Here is a 15,215-nt window from a genome sequence, read left to right as displayed (position 1 = left end):
GATGATTTTGAAAACTCACTTGTAGAATTTGTCAATATAAAATAATGAACAAAATAACTTCAACAAAATTCACAAAGATTTCAAATAACTAATGGTTGTAGAGTCAAATTCTTATTCAAGCAACCTTTTTGCAAACAAATCATCTGGTTCTTTAAGAATTTCCTTGAGGTACTTTGAGTAAGGAGAATGCAGTCAACCCTTCTTCCTTCTTGTCCTTTCCTGAACTTAGCTATCAGTTTCTTTCCCTTCACCTTTGCAAACTCGAGCAACAGTTAGTTTACAAACAGTCAAACAGTCAAATTCTTTGTACTGTTTAAACACCTTTCAAGTCAAACAAGCAACCTTTTGCTATGTCAATCAAGCAATCTCGCTCTATTAATTAAGAAACCTGCTCTATGAATCAAGCAACCATGCTTTGATACCACCTGATCTGAAATGGGGGTTTGATAACTTGTTATGCTTACAAGAACCTCCCACTCAATTAAACAAATAAATGATCTAGCTTATATATGACATTTGCGGAATTAAATACTTGAAACAGGTGTATGTTGTCTTTTAACCTTTTATGTGCTTTATGTCCATTTATTTTTGCTAATATTAAACACATATAACATCCATATAATGCAGTAAATAAACATCACACTAACAACAAATTTAATCTAGGAGTTCACCCAATATTGTGGGCTATGTCTCCTTGAGCTTTCATCATTTTGACTTGGCTCTTTGGGATTATGGCAAATTTTATTTTCCAAGTTCCACACTTAACTCCAAAGGTTATTTAATTGAACCAATGGGCTTAGAATACCATCTATATCCCTATCATGGTTGTTATCACTCTACAAACAAATCTAAGTTTCCTTAGACTTGATTCCTTCAATTAGTGCTCTAAGCTACCTTGAAGTTCTTGATGGAACTATCTCCTTCAAAATTCTTTAATTATCACTGAAACCTCTTCTACTATCTCCAGCACATATCAGACACCAAAATAGACTGATAATTTCCTCAAAATGAGCACTACATCCCCAACCTAGGCCTTCCTCCATGGTTGGAACTAAGCTGCCTTAAACTTCCATGTATCATCTCGGCCTCTAAAAGTATTCAAATTATTCTACAAATCCATGGAATGGATTCAGATGGCTCATTGCAGTCAGGAATGACTATTGGTTCGCTGAGAACGAGTACTGGTAGTTCCTACAACTGCCTCCAACTCCTGATGGCCCTAAGCTCCAAAATCTCCCTCGATGAAAATATCCATGAAGATGACTTCTTTAGTTTCTCTAGACTATTCCATTGGCTTCAGAATGCTCCAATTAGCCTAGCTAGCCTCTTGTTTCACTCTCTTTGTCTCTTTGGCTCTTTGATGAAAACTGCTCCTCGAGTACATTTAAGCAATATCCACTCAATTTGGTGAACTACACTTAACTACAGTTAAATATAGAATTTCTCCTTTTCTTTAGCTGCTTTGTCAAGCTGACCGTGAGAGGCGAGAATTACAATAAATGTTTAGCACACATATCAGGTGGTATAATCCTGGAGGTTAGGGATAATCATCCAGCCTTTCAAATAGCAAAATATTCTCAAAACCTAACCAATCACCGTGAGTCCTTCTTTGACTTTTCCTCAGACTGAGCGCTTCAATCTACACCATTGATCTCACTTCTCCATATCCAATGGATATCAGGACGTCCGCTTGCCAACTGGCCCTGACGATCTCCACCGTTGATGTGACCCATCCAATCGACAATTGTTGCACAATCTCGTGCAAAATTAAGCACAACCGATATTAGATTGAGAGCACAGGAGAAAAGAGGTTTTCTCGTGCTACGTGTCACCCGCCAAGGGTAATCGCGTAGAATTCAGAAATACCATTTACTAGGCTTTTCCTGCGTGAGATACCATTTACCATGTTTCCAAATACTATCCACATGCTTAATTCACAATTTTAAGAAAGGAATTTAAGGAAAGGTTTAGCACCTAAAACCAAATTAATCTTGGTCAAATGTCCATAATTCACAGTTTACTAGACTTTTTCAAATTGCGATAACTCCTTCATATGGTATCGGTTTTTCGAACCGTTTCTAGTGTTGGAATCAGAAAGACGAGATCTATCCAGTTGCTTAGGTTTGAAACTCTTTCAAACACTATGAAATATGAGATATCACTAAGGTCCTAGATCAATATTTGATCATATGAATAGGCTAAAAATGACTGGGGTGAGTCAGTGGCTCATGTGAACCATCTGATCAAATGAATTTGGAAAGAGTGGAAATGGATTATTTTATTGATAACCGAAGACGTTCGAATCCAGAATCCTTCATAACTAGGAGAACAATCAGCCATGACTGGTGGACAAATAAGAAGCTAAAATTCTTATAAATGACCACTGAGGAACCGAATAAGAGCAAGTGAAGTATTCAACACTGAAGCTAACTCCAATAAAGAGATCAAAAGGTCAAAAATATTTTGAGAATGGAGACTCAAGAATCATGCTAGGGTGATGCGCTAACACATAGTATACGTAGAGTAACGGTAAGGACACCATCCTGAATAGAAAAGATGACAAGAGGATGTGGCTATGGAAGAAGAGGTTTTGGTAAAGAAGTGTGGGTGATAGAACTACGAATGACAGGTATATGTATAAGGAAGTGAAGGACATTCATCGTGAGGTCAAAACAATGAAAGGTTCCCACCACTTAAGAAGATGGTTCACACTTGGAGACAGGGTTGCACCTTTAAATTTAGTTAGGTGCCATGACAGAGGAGGACTTGCAGCCTCTTGGACTGTGATGGTGATGTTACGGTCCAAACCAAAATGATTGTAGTAGGAATGTGGGGCTTTTTCCAAATGTATGATGTATAATATTAGAGAAACATAGGACGACACCCACATCTTAGTGCAAGGGTATGGTAAATTCCTATGGTAGGAAATAAGCAAGCCCCTTCACGCTTTGCCCCCTGCATTAGAGAAGGAACAAGGTACGAATGAAAGAAGGAGATAAATGTTAGGAAGAAGAGTAAAAGTTGGCCTAGAGAAATAGTGGTAGCTAGGTCATTCCATTTATGGCACCACTGTGGGGAGGGGGGATGTGGCCAATCCCTCTTCAAGTGTTTTAAGAGCTCCAAGGAATCAATATTTTTCTGTCCTATCATGTAGTAACCATACCGAATGAAAGGAGACAACCTCAGTAAAATTTGAGGTCCTAGATCTATGGGGATAGGAGAAGGACTGAGTGGATTCAGGAAAAGCCATATTTTTGTGTTGGGGGCTTGTTGGGACCCAAAATGTTTTGTAAAATTTGCGGTATACGTAGAACCACCCAGCAAGAGAAAGGAGAACATGATAGGATGGGATAGTGCAAAAACATAGGGTTGACGTAGGATGCATATGTGTAGTAGAGGCTGGCATGAGAAGGAGAGCACAACATGGGGTTAGCGCAAGGGTTGAAGTGTGGCATCTGGGTTAATGCCACATAACAAGAATACATTAGCGGAAGGATTAAAGGGTCATGGATTGAGGATAATGATCGTTAGGATTTTGGGGGAAGAGGAAACTGATCAAGGAGGCAATGACCGCCAAATATCTGAAGATATGTTGATGTTGGAGAAATTGAGAAAAGTGGAGTTGAACCTAGGCAAAGGATATTTGGACGTTATTATACTACGTGTGGGACAAATTAGTTAGCGGGAGAAGAATATCTCAATGGTAGGAGAGCTGACTAAGTGAAATGAGTAGGAAAAGAGAGGCTTTAAGAGGAACTTATGGAATGGTTTGCCTAAGACCAAAGGGGGGTTGGCTAAAGACTATTAATTGAATGATGTATTATTGATGATCAATAACCTATTAGTTTATTTTATGTCCTATGAGTTAAAGCTAGTCTCTGTACTTACTATTAATGTTCAACAATATTAAAGTAAATTGTACTAGTTATGGGAGATATATCTTAATGTTGATGCAGTAGTTCCTTGTTTTGTCTTGTTTGATCTTACTAATGGCCAGAGGGTCCGATAAACTATTATTTGTAAATTTAGGTATTTTCATCCTTTTCTGCTACTATATATGGACCGGTATTACAAGAACTGATATATCTTTGTTATAGTTACAAATTTTAATGAAAAAACTTGTTTTATTTCTCTTTTCTATATAATTGTGTGAGTATAGTGGTGGGTCCCATTATTTTGTAAATGTTATGTGAATATACGTATATGGATAGGGGGTTTTGTCTATTGTTTGAGGATGGATGACTACATCTTTAAAGTTTTCTAGGCTTGTCAATTAATTCCAATGCTAATTTGTTCCTTTCCTTTTTAATTATAACCTATAGCGATGATGGGTTCCTGTATGGTTGAATAATGTTGTTATTTAACCCTTTCTAATAGCCATCATTGTTGTTTTCATGATACTATAGAATCAGGGGTCGATGCGACCAATCAATGTTGGTTGCGTGACTACTACATGCTAGTCATTATGTTGAAAGTTCGTGGGCTCCTATTGTGCTACACATAATTGTGACAGGACTACGCAAAGGCTGAGGTATTTGAGATCTGACATGGAGTGCAGTGTAGGATAGAAGTAGAGTGTTTTGTCCTGTGTCAAATAGGATTCATGTTTCATAACCTTAGGATAATTCTATCTGACTATGGAAACCTGGTTCCGACAGTCACCCATTAGCATCTTGGTTGAGACTTCACTCACCTTGTGAGTGTTGCTGAAAGCGCCAATGCTAGTTAGGTCTTTTTTTGCCATCATGTTGTAAATCATAGGTCTTTCTGCATCGTGTGTGCCAACAATATCTCACCACGCAAACACACTCACTCTTTCTCTCTCTCCATATGTATCTATCTCTCTTTCCCTCCATCTCTTTGTCACTCTCCTCTTCCCTCTCACCCTCCTTCATCTATATCTCTATCTACCTTTGCCTTTCCTTTTGTGGCTGTTTATCTCACCCAGAAACATATGCACTCTCTCTCCATATTTTTTTTCTCTCTCTCCCTCCCTCCCTCATTTTCCCCTTGCATCTCTCTCTTACCCTTTTATCCCGCTCTCTCCTTCTCTATGTTTTTCTTCTTCCCTTCTCTTATCTCTCCCTCCAACTCCATCTGTCTCTCCCTCCCTCTTTATTATATAATATAATATTAATAGCCATAATTTTGAAATTTAATATTCATGCATTAAACAATATTATATCATATTATATTAAATGTAATATTATATTATAACTCTTTATTCTAATATATTAATATATAATATAAATGGATATTAATTTTATGATATTAATATATACCCTAATGCATTAATATCTATTATAATATATCAAATTCAATATTAAATTAAAGTGAGTATTATATAATATATTACAAAAATAAAGTTATAATAAATTATAATTAAATATAATTTATTATTAAATCACAATTTAGAATGTTAAGTGTTATTAACCATATTCGATTAATTACAATGATTATGTATTAATATTTAATCTTAAAACTATTTACAAAATCTAAATATTTATATATTTTTAGACATATATTTATATATATTTATGTAATTCAAACTCGTAGCATACAACTAATTAATCATCTCAACTAGTGTGATTTTTTAAAAGAAGACATGAATTAGTGCATATAATATCAATTGTGACCATCCTCATTAATTCTCTTGGACATATCAAAATTTTGGCTAGTAAACATAGATAGACATCAATCCATAGGAGTAGATATCAAGAAACTTATCTCATTATGCATATTACATTGCAAAAATAAAAAATAAAAACCTAAATTATAACTTTATTTTAAAATTACCAGCCTAGATCCATCTTAAGTCTAGATCTACTAAACACCGAGAAGGATCATATCCCTTTTCACTCTAAAAGAGGTTTGTGCCTGAAAAAATTGATCCCTCTCTGCCCTTGGTAGATCCAAACTTAAGATAGATCTAGATTGGTTATTAAGATTTCTAAATGAAATCACTAAACAAATGTCACTGAGTATTAAAAAGAAATTGTTATTTTTTTTTCTCAAGTTGTTTGTGTCCTCCAAGTATTACTATAGGCTTAACTTTTGGCTTAAGAAACTGTGACCCACTGGCATTTAAGCCAACAAAATCACTCGGGATCGCACCTACTCTGAGCCACGCCAACTATTAACATGATTGGTTTTTTTCCAAAAAAAATTGAACCAGTGACCTTCACATCATGGAGTAACTTAACACTACATCCCATCACCATCTATTCTATGCCCTTGAACAATCTAATTATTATTTTAAATAATAGTTTAAATATTTTAAAATTATAATTTTCACTTCTAATATAAATACTAAACTTCACATATAATACAAATTATAAAATCCTATAATTAACCTATCATAAAAATACATAAATTATAAAATATTAAACCAAAGCAAATACATTTTAAGATATCAACTTCATCTTATAACACTACAATTAGAATTTATAAACAATTGAATTCGAATGTGTCCATTTTGTAACTTATTCCTTCCAAGTGATAAGGAGATTGTTTAGTTTATAGTAAATCAAGTTTGATTACGTAGTATTAAATCACAATAGAAAGACCAAAAAAAATAACAATGGAAAGACCAAAAATAAAATTTAATAGAAATAATTTTATTGTTCGAATTTAAATTCGTTATGAGGTGTAATCTCAAAAAATAAATGAAATAATATTAATATATAAGTAGATAAATAATTAATAAGAAATAAAATATTATTAAATAAATAAAATAAAATAGTAAATAATATATATCACTTCTAAATAAATATATAAGTAAATTATAAAAATAAGAAAAGTTAATAAAAAGTAAAAAGGAGTAAAATAAAAAAGAGTTAAATTATGAGAAATATTAAATTAAGTGAAATTTAAAACAAAGAAATAAAAATTGCATGTGTCAACATGGATTGTGTGCATTCTGATGTTTTTTTAATTCGTTTCCATTTTTGGAACAATTGGTTCTATTTAATGGACAAAGGGGTGAATGAGATGATTAACAATTGGTTCTATTTAATGGACAAAGGGGTGAATGAGATGATTATTCTTTTCGAGAAAAGTGTTGAGAAGCAAATGAAACTTTCACACTAGTGCCCTCATTATGGGCTCGGGGTGGCCAACCGTAGAAAAATTACCTATGTCTATGGTTGGGTGGAGGGTCATCCCAATTTTTTTCTTTTGTGATTAGTTGAATTCAAATAACATTCAACTCCAAACACACAATTAAAGAATATCGTTTATATAAGTCGTCTCTACTAGTGTTTTTCAAAAATTTTACACTAAACAATTGAATAATGATGTAATAATTACTAAACACATAAATTAATGTAATTAGTTGTACAATTTAATTTTAGTATTGTTACATATATTATTAAAGTGAAATTCAAATAATATAGACCTTAAGATTATTAAAATTATTCCAAATTAACTATATTAAAACAAAATTATATGAAATTTTTTTGTTAATGTATAAATATTTATAAAAAAATAGAACAACATTAGTGTTCTTTGTTCAAAATGCCCCATGCCTTCTCGATGATTGTTATTGTTAACCACTATGCACGCTTTTCATGGATTAGGGATGGAATCGTTACTTTTATTTATTAACAATGGATTCATCCATCATAATAAAACAGGGTTATCCAACTAGGATCAAAGAAACTGACCCAAAAAAATTCATGGATTCATCCATCATAATAAAAAAGAGGATTATCCAATTCGGATCAAAGAAACTGACCCAAAAGATATTGCCCGTCACTACCACACCCATCACTGCGAGAAGGGTATTTGCTAATGAAAAGAAAAACTAACTTATGCTCCTCTGTATGCAACGATGAATCCGCGGTGATCCACTATCCTCTATCGCCGTATCTGACGTTACTTGTGTTGAATTTATTGTTATTTATTTATTAGGTATATGAAATAATACGTAATGTCATAAATTGTTTTATGTAATAAGCAAGGGTTTGTAAAAAGTATACGTAATGTCACTTTCTAATAATTGAATTATCACTTACGAAAATTTGGAGCACTCCATAAAATATTAAAATTTAATATCTATGTTTAATATTTGAATTAATTGATGAACGTAGAGTAGGAATTGAGGAGCTATGGTGAAACGACTTGTTTAACCGTTCCCTCTATAGCATTTGTAATTGGTGTCCGGGAGTTGTACAATAGTTATGGAGGGAAGACCATTGCGTTTTACTCTTGGATGATTAGCTACCCACACATTTCACTTAGACTTAACAATTCACACTAAACCAAAGAGATATCACATTCACCACCATTTGAAGAGATCGAAAACACCATTTGTTCTTTACTTAATTTATAATTTATGTATTTTTTCAATTCAAATGGCATTTCTATGGTTAACTTTTGTCCCTTTTAAACTTTGACACTAAAGTTGGAAAATCCATTAAAATTACCTAAAAAAAACCTTTCTAATATTTCTAAAATGGCTTTTTTTTTGTAATTTTCAAATATTTATTATTTGATTTTTGTATAATTAATTAATTGATAATTTTTTTAGGTTTCGGAGTATGTCTATAGTCATGTAACTGTAAAATAAATAATATTACTATATTTTTTTGGTTATATTATAACACAGTAAAAAAGGTCATTCAATCGTAAAATAAATAATATTATTATATTTTTTTTGTTATATTATAACCTAGTAAAAGAAAAATCATTGGATAAAGAAATTAGTTGTGAAACACTTACAACAAGCACCTTGAGGAATAAGGGAATTAAAAATAAATAAAAAATTATCACTATGTTGAACATGGCTATAGCATTAAAGAAGACTATAACATTAATGAAAATATAAAGGTATTTTTATTGCTTAAACTCACAAATATAAACATGAAGAGGTTGTTATTAGTTGTTACCTAATTAATATGTTTTAGGATTGTGATGAATTAATAGATATATAAATATGAATTAAATATAAATTATATATAGGAAATAATATTGATAATTTACTAATTATTACTTATATTGTTATTTACATATTATATATTATAATTTTTTTTTATATTTATATAGTTGTTTATAATTATTATGTGAATTGTTAATAGTATAAGATAATCGAAGTATCAAGTAAAGTATAATCTATTGGGAGAGTATAAAGATATTAATTGTGTGTTAAATGAGTGATAAATAAATTTGATTTGTATAGGTTGAGAATTTGTTGGGAGGATAATTTTTGAGATATATTCCATTTTTCTTTTATTATAATTTATGGTTTTTATCCATACAATTTTAAAAATTTAGTTATGGTGAGGATGATGTAGTAAGAATTTATGTTTTTATGGATTTTCTAAAATATCTGAATCATGTTTAATTGTTTAACTTTCATTGATACACTATCGTTTTATGATACCAGGTAATTACGACATGCAGTTCTATTAATTATGTGATGACATGATATATATTTGATACATATAAGTGGATGTTGTAACTTATGATGGTGTTTCAGAACATGAAGCATGTGGTTATTGCATGCATATTTTGTGAAATGCATGAGCATGCACTTCATACTATTCAAAATGTTTTGATAACAATGATGTTATGTTCTCACTATGGTATGCATGATGTGGCATATGAATTATTTTCTATGATGTTATGATTATAAATAATGTATTGGCTACATGTTGAGATGTGGTGATCGACATGAAATCCACAAATGGGTCAAGATCACCGGTTTATTTGATGATATCGTGGGAGCCCATACTTGTGAGAGAAAATATGGAACACCATATGGGATAGGAACATACTCAATCAACACTACATATGTTAGTGGTTCATTTTTCTTGTATAGATCTTGATGGAGAAAGACAATCTTTTAATGTTTACGCTTATGGATCACCAAATGGAAAAAGACAATCTTTTAATGTTTATCATGGATTGATGCTTATAAGTGTTTACTAGCAAATGGAAAAGAGGTATAATTATATTTTTGCTAAATCTCAATCTTCTATCCTAATTATTACTGATTTTTTTTTTAAATTAAATGATACAATCCACTTAGTAATTATTGATAATTAAATTAAAATTATAAAAAAATTATTAAATAAACATATATACCCATAATTAATAACTAAATTATCATAAAAAAAATATTAAATAAATATATATACCCATAATTAATAACTAAATTATCATAAAAAAATATTACTCATTTGGAAAACAATATTACTCATTTGGAAAACAATTAATGCACTGAATTATACTCTTAAACGAAAAATACATTTACATGGTTCAAAACCGTAGTTGTGAAACCTAAAACCATAATTTAAAAATTTCCAGCTTAATCTACATTTTAAAAGAAAAATCTTTCAAGCTAAACTTAATAACGAATCTTTTAGTATTTCTGATACAGTCAATATTCGAAATGTTTTTTTGTTAAAACTTCATGATGATATAATCATGATGCTAGAATATCCTTCGATATATTTTATTTTTGACAGAGGCTGCTCCACGTTGAACGATGGGACTATCAAACGTGGTGTTGCAGAGGACGACTGCCACAACGTCCATAAAAGATTTACATGATTGGAGCATTAAAAACTTACATGATTGGAGCCTGCTACCTGTAACTTTGTAAGCATTATATAGGTATACTTAGCCAGCCAACATATTTCTGGTTGATATGTTGAACTATGCGGATTGATCCACAGTTACAATTTCTCGATTTCTCTTTGCTCTGCTGCTTTACATTTTGTCTGCTAATATAAGCTAATTGACCCACAAGCATAATTAAAAGGCTCCTTTTGTTGTACTTGTGATATATTGTTGTATAATAATAGATCACCCAAATCCATTGAGAATCCATTGTCACCCAAGTTGTTTTTTTCCAAGTTGAACGTACTCATGGGTTCTGACTCATAGTTTCCCCACTCAGACGAGCAACATGGAGGAAAACACAGTGAATTGTCGTTTTCAACTAATGCTCCAGATGGGTTTTCTTGATTTCTATAATTCTCCATCATGCTTGCATACATGAGTACTGGAGTAGCTGGTGTCTCATATAAAATCTGGCTTGTAGCCTCTGTGTTATATTGATGGTGCACAGCAGATTGCTGTATGTGTGAGGCATCAATGCAATTGGATGCTTGTATTGAGGACCTGTTACCCATGTTGTTGTTTGAATGATAATCAACTAGAATTCCTTCATCCCTCTGGACTAGCAGCTCCCCAAGACAGGAATTATCTTCCAGCAGGTCCTGTCCAAGATGGATTTCATGATGATTCAAGTGAGATGTAGCTGGCTCTGCACTTGAATTGGATTCAGTAATGGTTGAGCCACAACTTTGCTCCAACATCTGAGAGATTATTTCAGGGCCTAAGGTAGGGTAAGCCACATCCATAAGGATATTCATATGGCTAGGTTGTTGTGGCCTACAAATATTTAGGGTTTCAGAGGGAAGGCTTAGGGTTTCAGAGTGAAGGCTTTTATGAGCTGCGTAATTTTGTTCTGGCATTGCTGGATCACTCACATTAAAAGTTTTATTTCTATGGTGGACGTTTGGAGCCACCAAATGTGACTGATCCTTTGAAGTAGCGTAGCTTTGCATGTCATTGCTTTCTTGTTTTGCTGCAGCACGTCGACGAGTTCGACGATCCTTCCAATTACCGTGCAGCATTTTCTTCTTCAGCCTAGAGTTCCAGTGGTTTTTGATATCATTATCTGTTCTTCCTGGAAACTGCGCAGCAATTACAGACCACCTGCACAATGCGTGTAAGGTTTCTCAGGTCAACTGTTTATGGAATTCTATTCAATGAACTAGTACGTTTTGCATATTAATGAATGGCTGTGTATTTTTTTAATGATGGTTCAGCGTAAACTACCTGCCACCAATACTGTTATAGAGGTTACAGATGATCTTATCTTCTTCTTCCGTGAAGCCTCCGCGCCTTATATTCGGCCTCAAGTAATTTAACCATCTAAGTCTGCAGCTTTTTCCACATCTTCTCAAACCTGTATGCAGACATCAAAAGTCAGCACAAATTTGCAGAGAAAAAGAAAGCATATTTTAATGGTCGAATGACAGAATAACGTTAAAGGATAACGGTTCTCAATTTACTGCCCTGATTTTTAACTCATCCATTGCAGCCCTGATTTTTATCTCAACCATTGCAATAACTTAAAGCTGTATTATATCTAGCATAATACTTGATATCAAACACAATACCTCTATCTGATAAATAGTTCAAAGCATTTCATTACAGAAATCGGATGAATCTCGAACAAATACCAAAAACTAATATGATATTTATACAAATATTGCAGACTCTAAAAATATTCATCAATACTGTAAACAAATTATTAAAACATTGATCTGGTGCAAAACAAATAAAAATCTCTTAATCTAACTAATAGATTAAATCATATATAATTTGGGTGATATAGTGATTTTTTTTTTTAAATGAGTTTTGAATGTACAGATGAATGTATTCCTATTATTATGATATTTTAATTTTGTTTAAATTAAAATGGTTAAAGTTATGATTCTCAAAAAAAGGTTTATGTCTTACCAAATTAAACAAAAGATCATTTCATCGGTTAATTAAACTAAACTGAAATAAAAATATAAATAAATAAAAACATGAATGCAGTGATATGCTGAATCCATAAATATGTGATATTGAGTTTAAAAATCTTGTTCATGTTTGGAAAAATAACTCTCAAACATTTTCACAATTAGAATTCTGGTTGTCAATCTCAAACATTTTCACCATTAAAACTCTGCTTGTTAATCTGTATTTTTCCCATGGAAAAAGCGTGTATCATAATTGAAACTATCTACTTTCTTGTGAAAGCTTCACCCATCATGAACGACACTCAGGAACACATAAATGGTCCTTAATGATGAGTAGCATTATTCATCATTAAAGAAAATCAGAGACATGATGAGTAGAACATCACTAAAAGTAGATATTTTCAATATGATATACAGTTTCTCGAAAAAACAAGTTCAGAACTTTCAACATGCTCATAACAGGTAAACATTGGAATAGTTATTACATGGACATAGAAAGCTTCTTTGATTTATGAATAGTACACTAAGAAACTGAAAGAGCCGATGCACATGATTTCTGGATGAAAACCATACCAACTTTCTGGGGGAGAGTGATCCAGTTGCCACCAGTGCCATACTTGGCTATATAATCCTTCAGTTTAAAGTCCTCTTCCACAGACCATTGTCCTCTCTTGACATTAGCTTTGTCACAGCAAGGGGTTCTTCCCATCTTTCCAGATTGCTCCCACTAATTGGCCTTCAAGGGTCTTCTGAATTGCTAGGAACAAGTTCAGAGAACCTGGTAAAATGGATTTTCTGTAAAAGAACGTATTAATAACTCTGAGACCTATCAGAACGGCGCACCGTCTTTCTCAGTACAAGAACATTGAGAAGATCCCGGTCTGATGAGTGTCCTCTCACCAGCAATTTAGGTTTATATTAACAGTGCCTGTCCTGTCCAGGCCCTGTACACAAGAAGACCTAGTCCTCAAATTGCCCGGGGAAATTAGGATTGAATGGTTCAGAGGGGCCAGCTAACTTTAATAAATATGAGTTAGGGTATGAGAAAGAACCACGCAAATTCTATAGTATTACATCTTTTTCTGGTTTTTCTCTGATGAGACAGATGAACAGACAGCAGAGATGCGGACAAACATGGTGTGGACTTGGCCATATGAATGAATTAAAGCTTTCTTGCACGGCAACCGAGGAGAAATTTTTCTGCAATTTGTTCTTCTCAATGAAAGTACCTATAACACCTATTTCTCGGTGGCTAGATTTGAATAAAATATATAAGAATAAAGGTAGGGTGTGAAGTCAGTAGAGTGTAACGACTTCGTCACGCCCATTGACTTTGACACATTCACGTCGCTGCAGTCATAGACTAATAGGTATGGAATGTTCATTGAATCTAAGTAGATTGCGTAGTTACTTATTCAATGGCCGCCTGCGCACTCTAACGCAGTCGCCATCAACTGGAAGTGATATCAACGCGGTAACCACATAGCCCTTTCAATTGCGTTTTCAATGTATTTGATACGGAAAATTCTAAATTTTTAAGAGTATTAAAGTTTGTTGTTTAAACTTGTTATGTTTTTTAATTTAAAATGAGCTTTTATGGTATATATATGGATTCAGCATTAGCATGTTTTTATGGTATATATGGATTTAGCATTAGCATGTTTTTATTGTATATATGTAGCATTAGCATTTGGATTGTAAAGAATTTTCAATTTAAACTTGTAATTCCAAAAAAATTTTATCAGATTTTTACAAATTAAACCAGAAAATATTCGAAAAATTGACACCTATAAACTATCTCTTAAAGTTATGGTAGTGATATGAACTCCCATGCTAGAAATTTGAGGGTCTAGACATAATCCTTTGAATTGCTTTTAAACTTATTTGATATCAAAAATTCTAAATTTTTATGGGTATTAAAGTTATGAGTTACTATTATACATGTTTTGGAGTTTTTTTGGTAGGAATCCAGATAAATACAGTAAAACAATTTTTGGTCTTTTTTAGTTATTAATATTTTTTTATTATATATGGATTTAACATTGTTAAAAATACATGAAACGCTGATTTTGAAGAATTCAAGACTCAAACTTGTAATTAGGTAAAATTTTGCTACATTCTGAGCAATTTCAACAACAACAAAAAATATTAATAGAAAAAGCTCCTAATCTTTAGACAAATAAACATGACTTCAACTTATTAATTATAAATCTTAGTTATTTTTGAATTTTAAAATAGTATTAATCTAACTTTTTTATTTTCCTGACTTGAAAGTTAACATATATTTATTAGCATAAAATGTTTAATATATATAGTTTATATAATCTAAATGTTTGAGAACAGCAAATCTACATTTAAAAACATATTTTAAATAATAAAAAAAATGACTCTTATAAATTTTACCAAAAAACAAAACATTAATTTAAATAGTAAAAAAAAATTATAAAATATTTACCATCTAACAATTTGAATTACCTCCCATAAATTCTAATATTTAATATAAAAATAAAATAAAAATCTTATAACTCTAGAGTAGGAAATGAAATAATATATTTTACGATATCTATAAATAACATTTCATAAATATTAATAAAAATATAAACTCATCCGAATACAGTTCCACATCTTCGATGATCCATTTATACTAATACACTGCAACGCCTTTTATCATAA

At 32.0% G+C, this 15,215-nt stretch overlaps 1 protein-coding gene across 1 annotated transcript; it reads right to left on the bottom strand.

Moving 5' to 3' along the window:
- Nucleotides 1–10,415: 10,415 nt before the first annotated feature.
- On the bottom strand, nt 10,416–13,448 carry LOC149146037 (uncharacterized). The gene is made up of 3 exons (XM_089448101.1): nt 13,116–13,448; nt 11,851–11,980; nt 10,416–11,727 (listed from the first exon to the last, which is right to left on the bottom strand). The coding sequence occupies exons 1-3, from the start codon at nt 13,249–13,251 to the stop codon at nt 10,728–10,730; spliced, it is 1,266 nt and encodes a 421-aa protein (XP_089304227.1). The 5' UTR covers nt 13,252–13,448; the 3' UTR covers nt 10,416–10,727.
- Nucleotides 13,449–15,215: the final 1,767 nt, after the last annotated feature.

This window comes from Pinus tabuliformis, chromosome X (assembly GCF_031772625.1).
Source record: "Pinus tabuliformis cultivar Carrire ecotype Pingquan chromosome X, CPIR1, whole genome shotgun sequence".
Classification (NCBI taxonomy): domain Eukaryota; kingdom Viridiplantae; phylum Streptophyta; class Pinopsida; order Pinales; family Pinaceae; genus Pinus; species Pinus tabuliformis.
The sequence above is the reverse complement of the archived record's forward strand: the minus strand, read 5'-3'. Positions and strand labels throughout refer to the sequence as shown.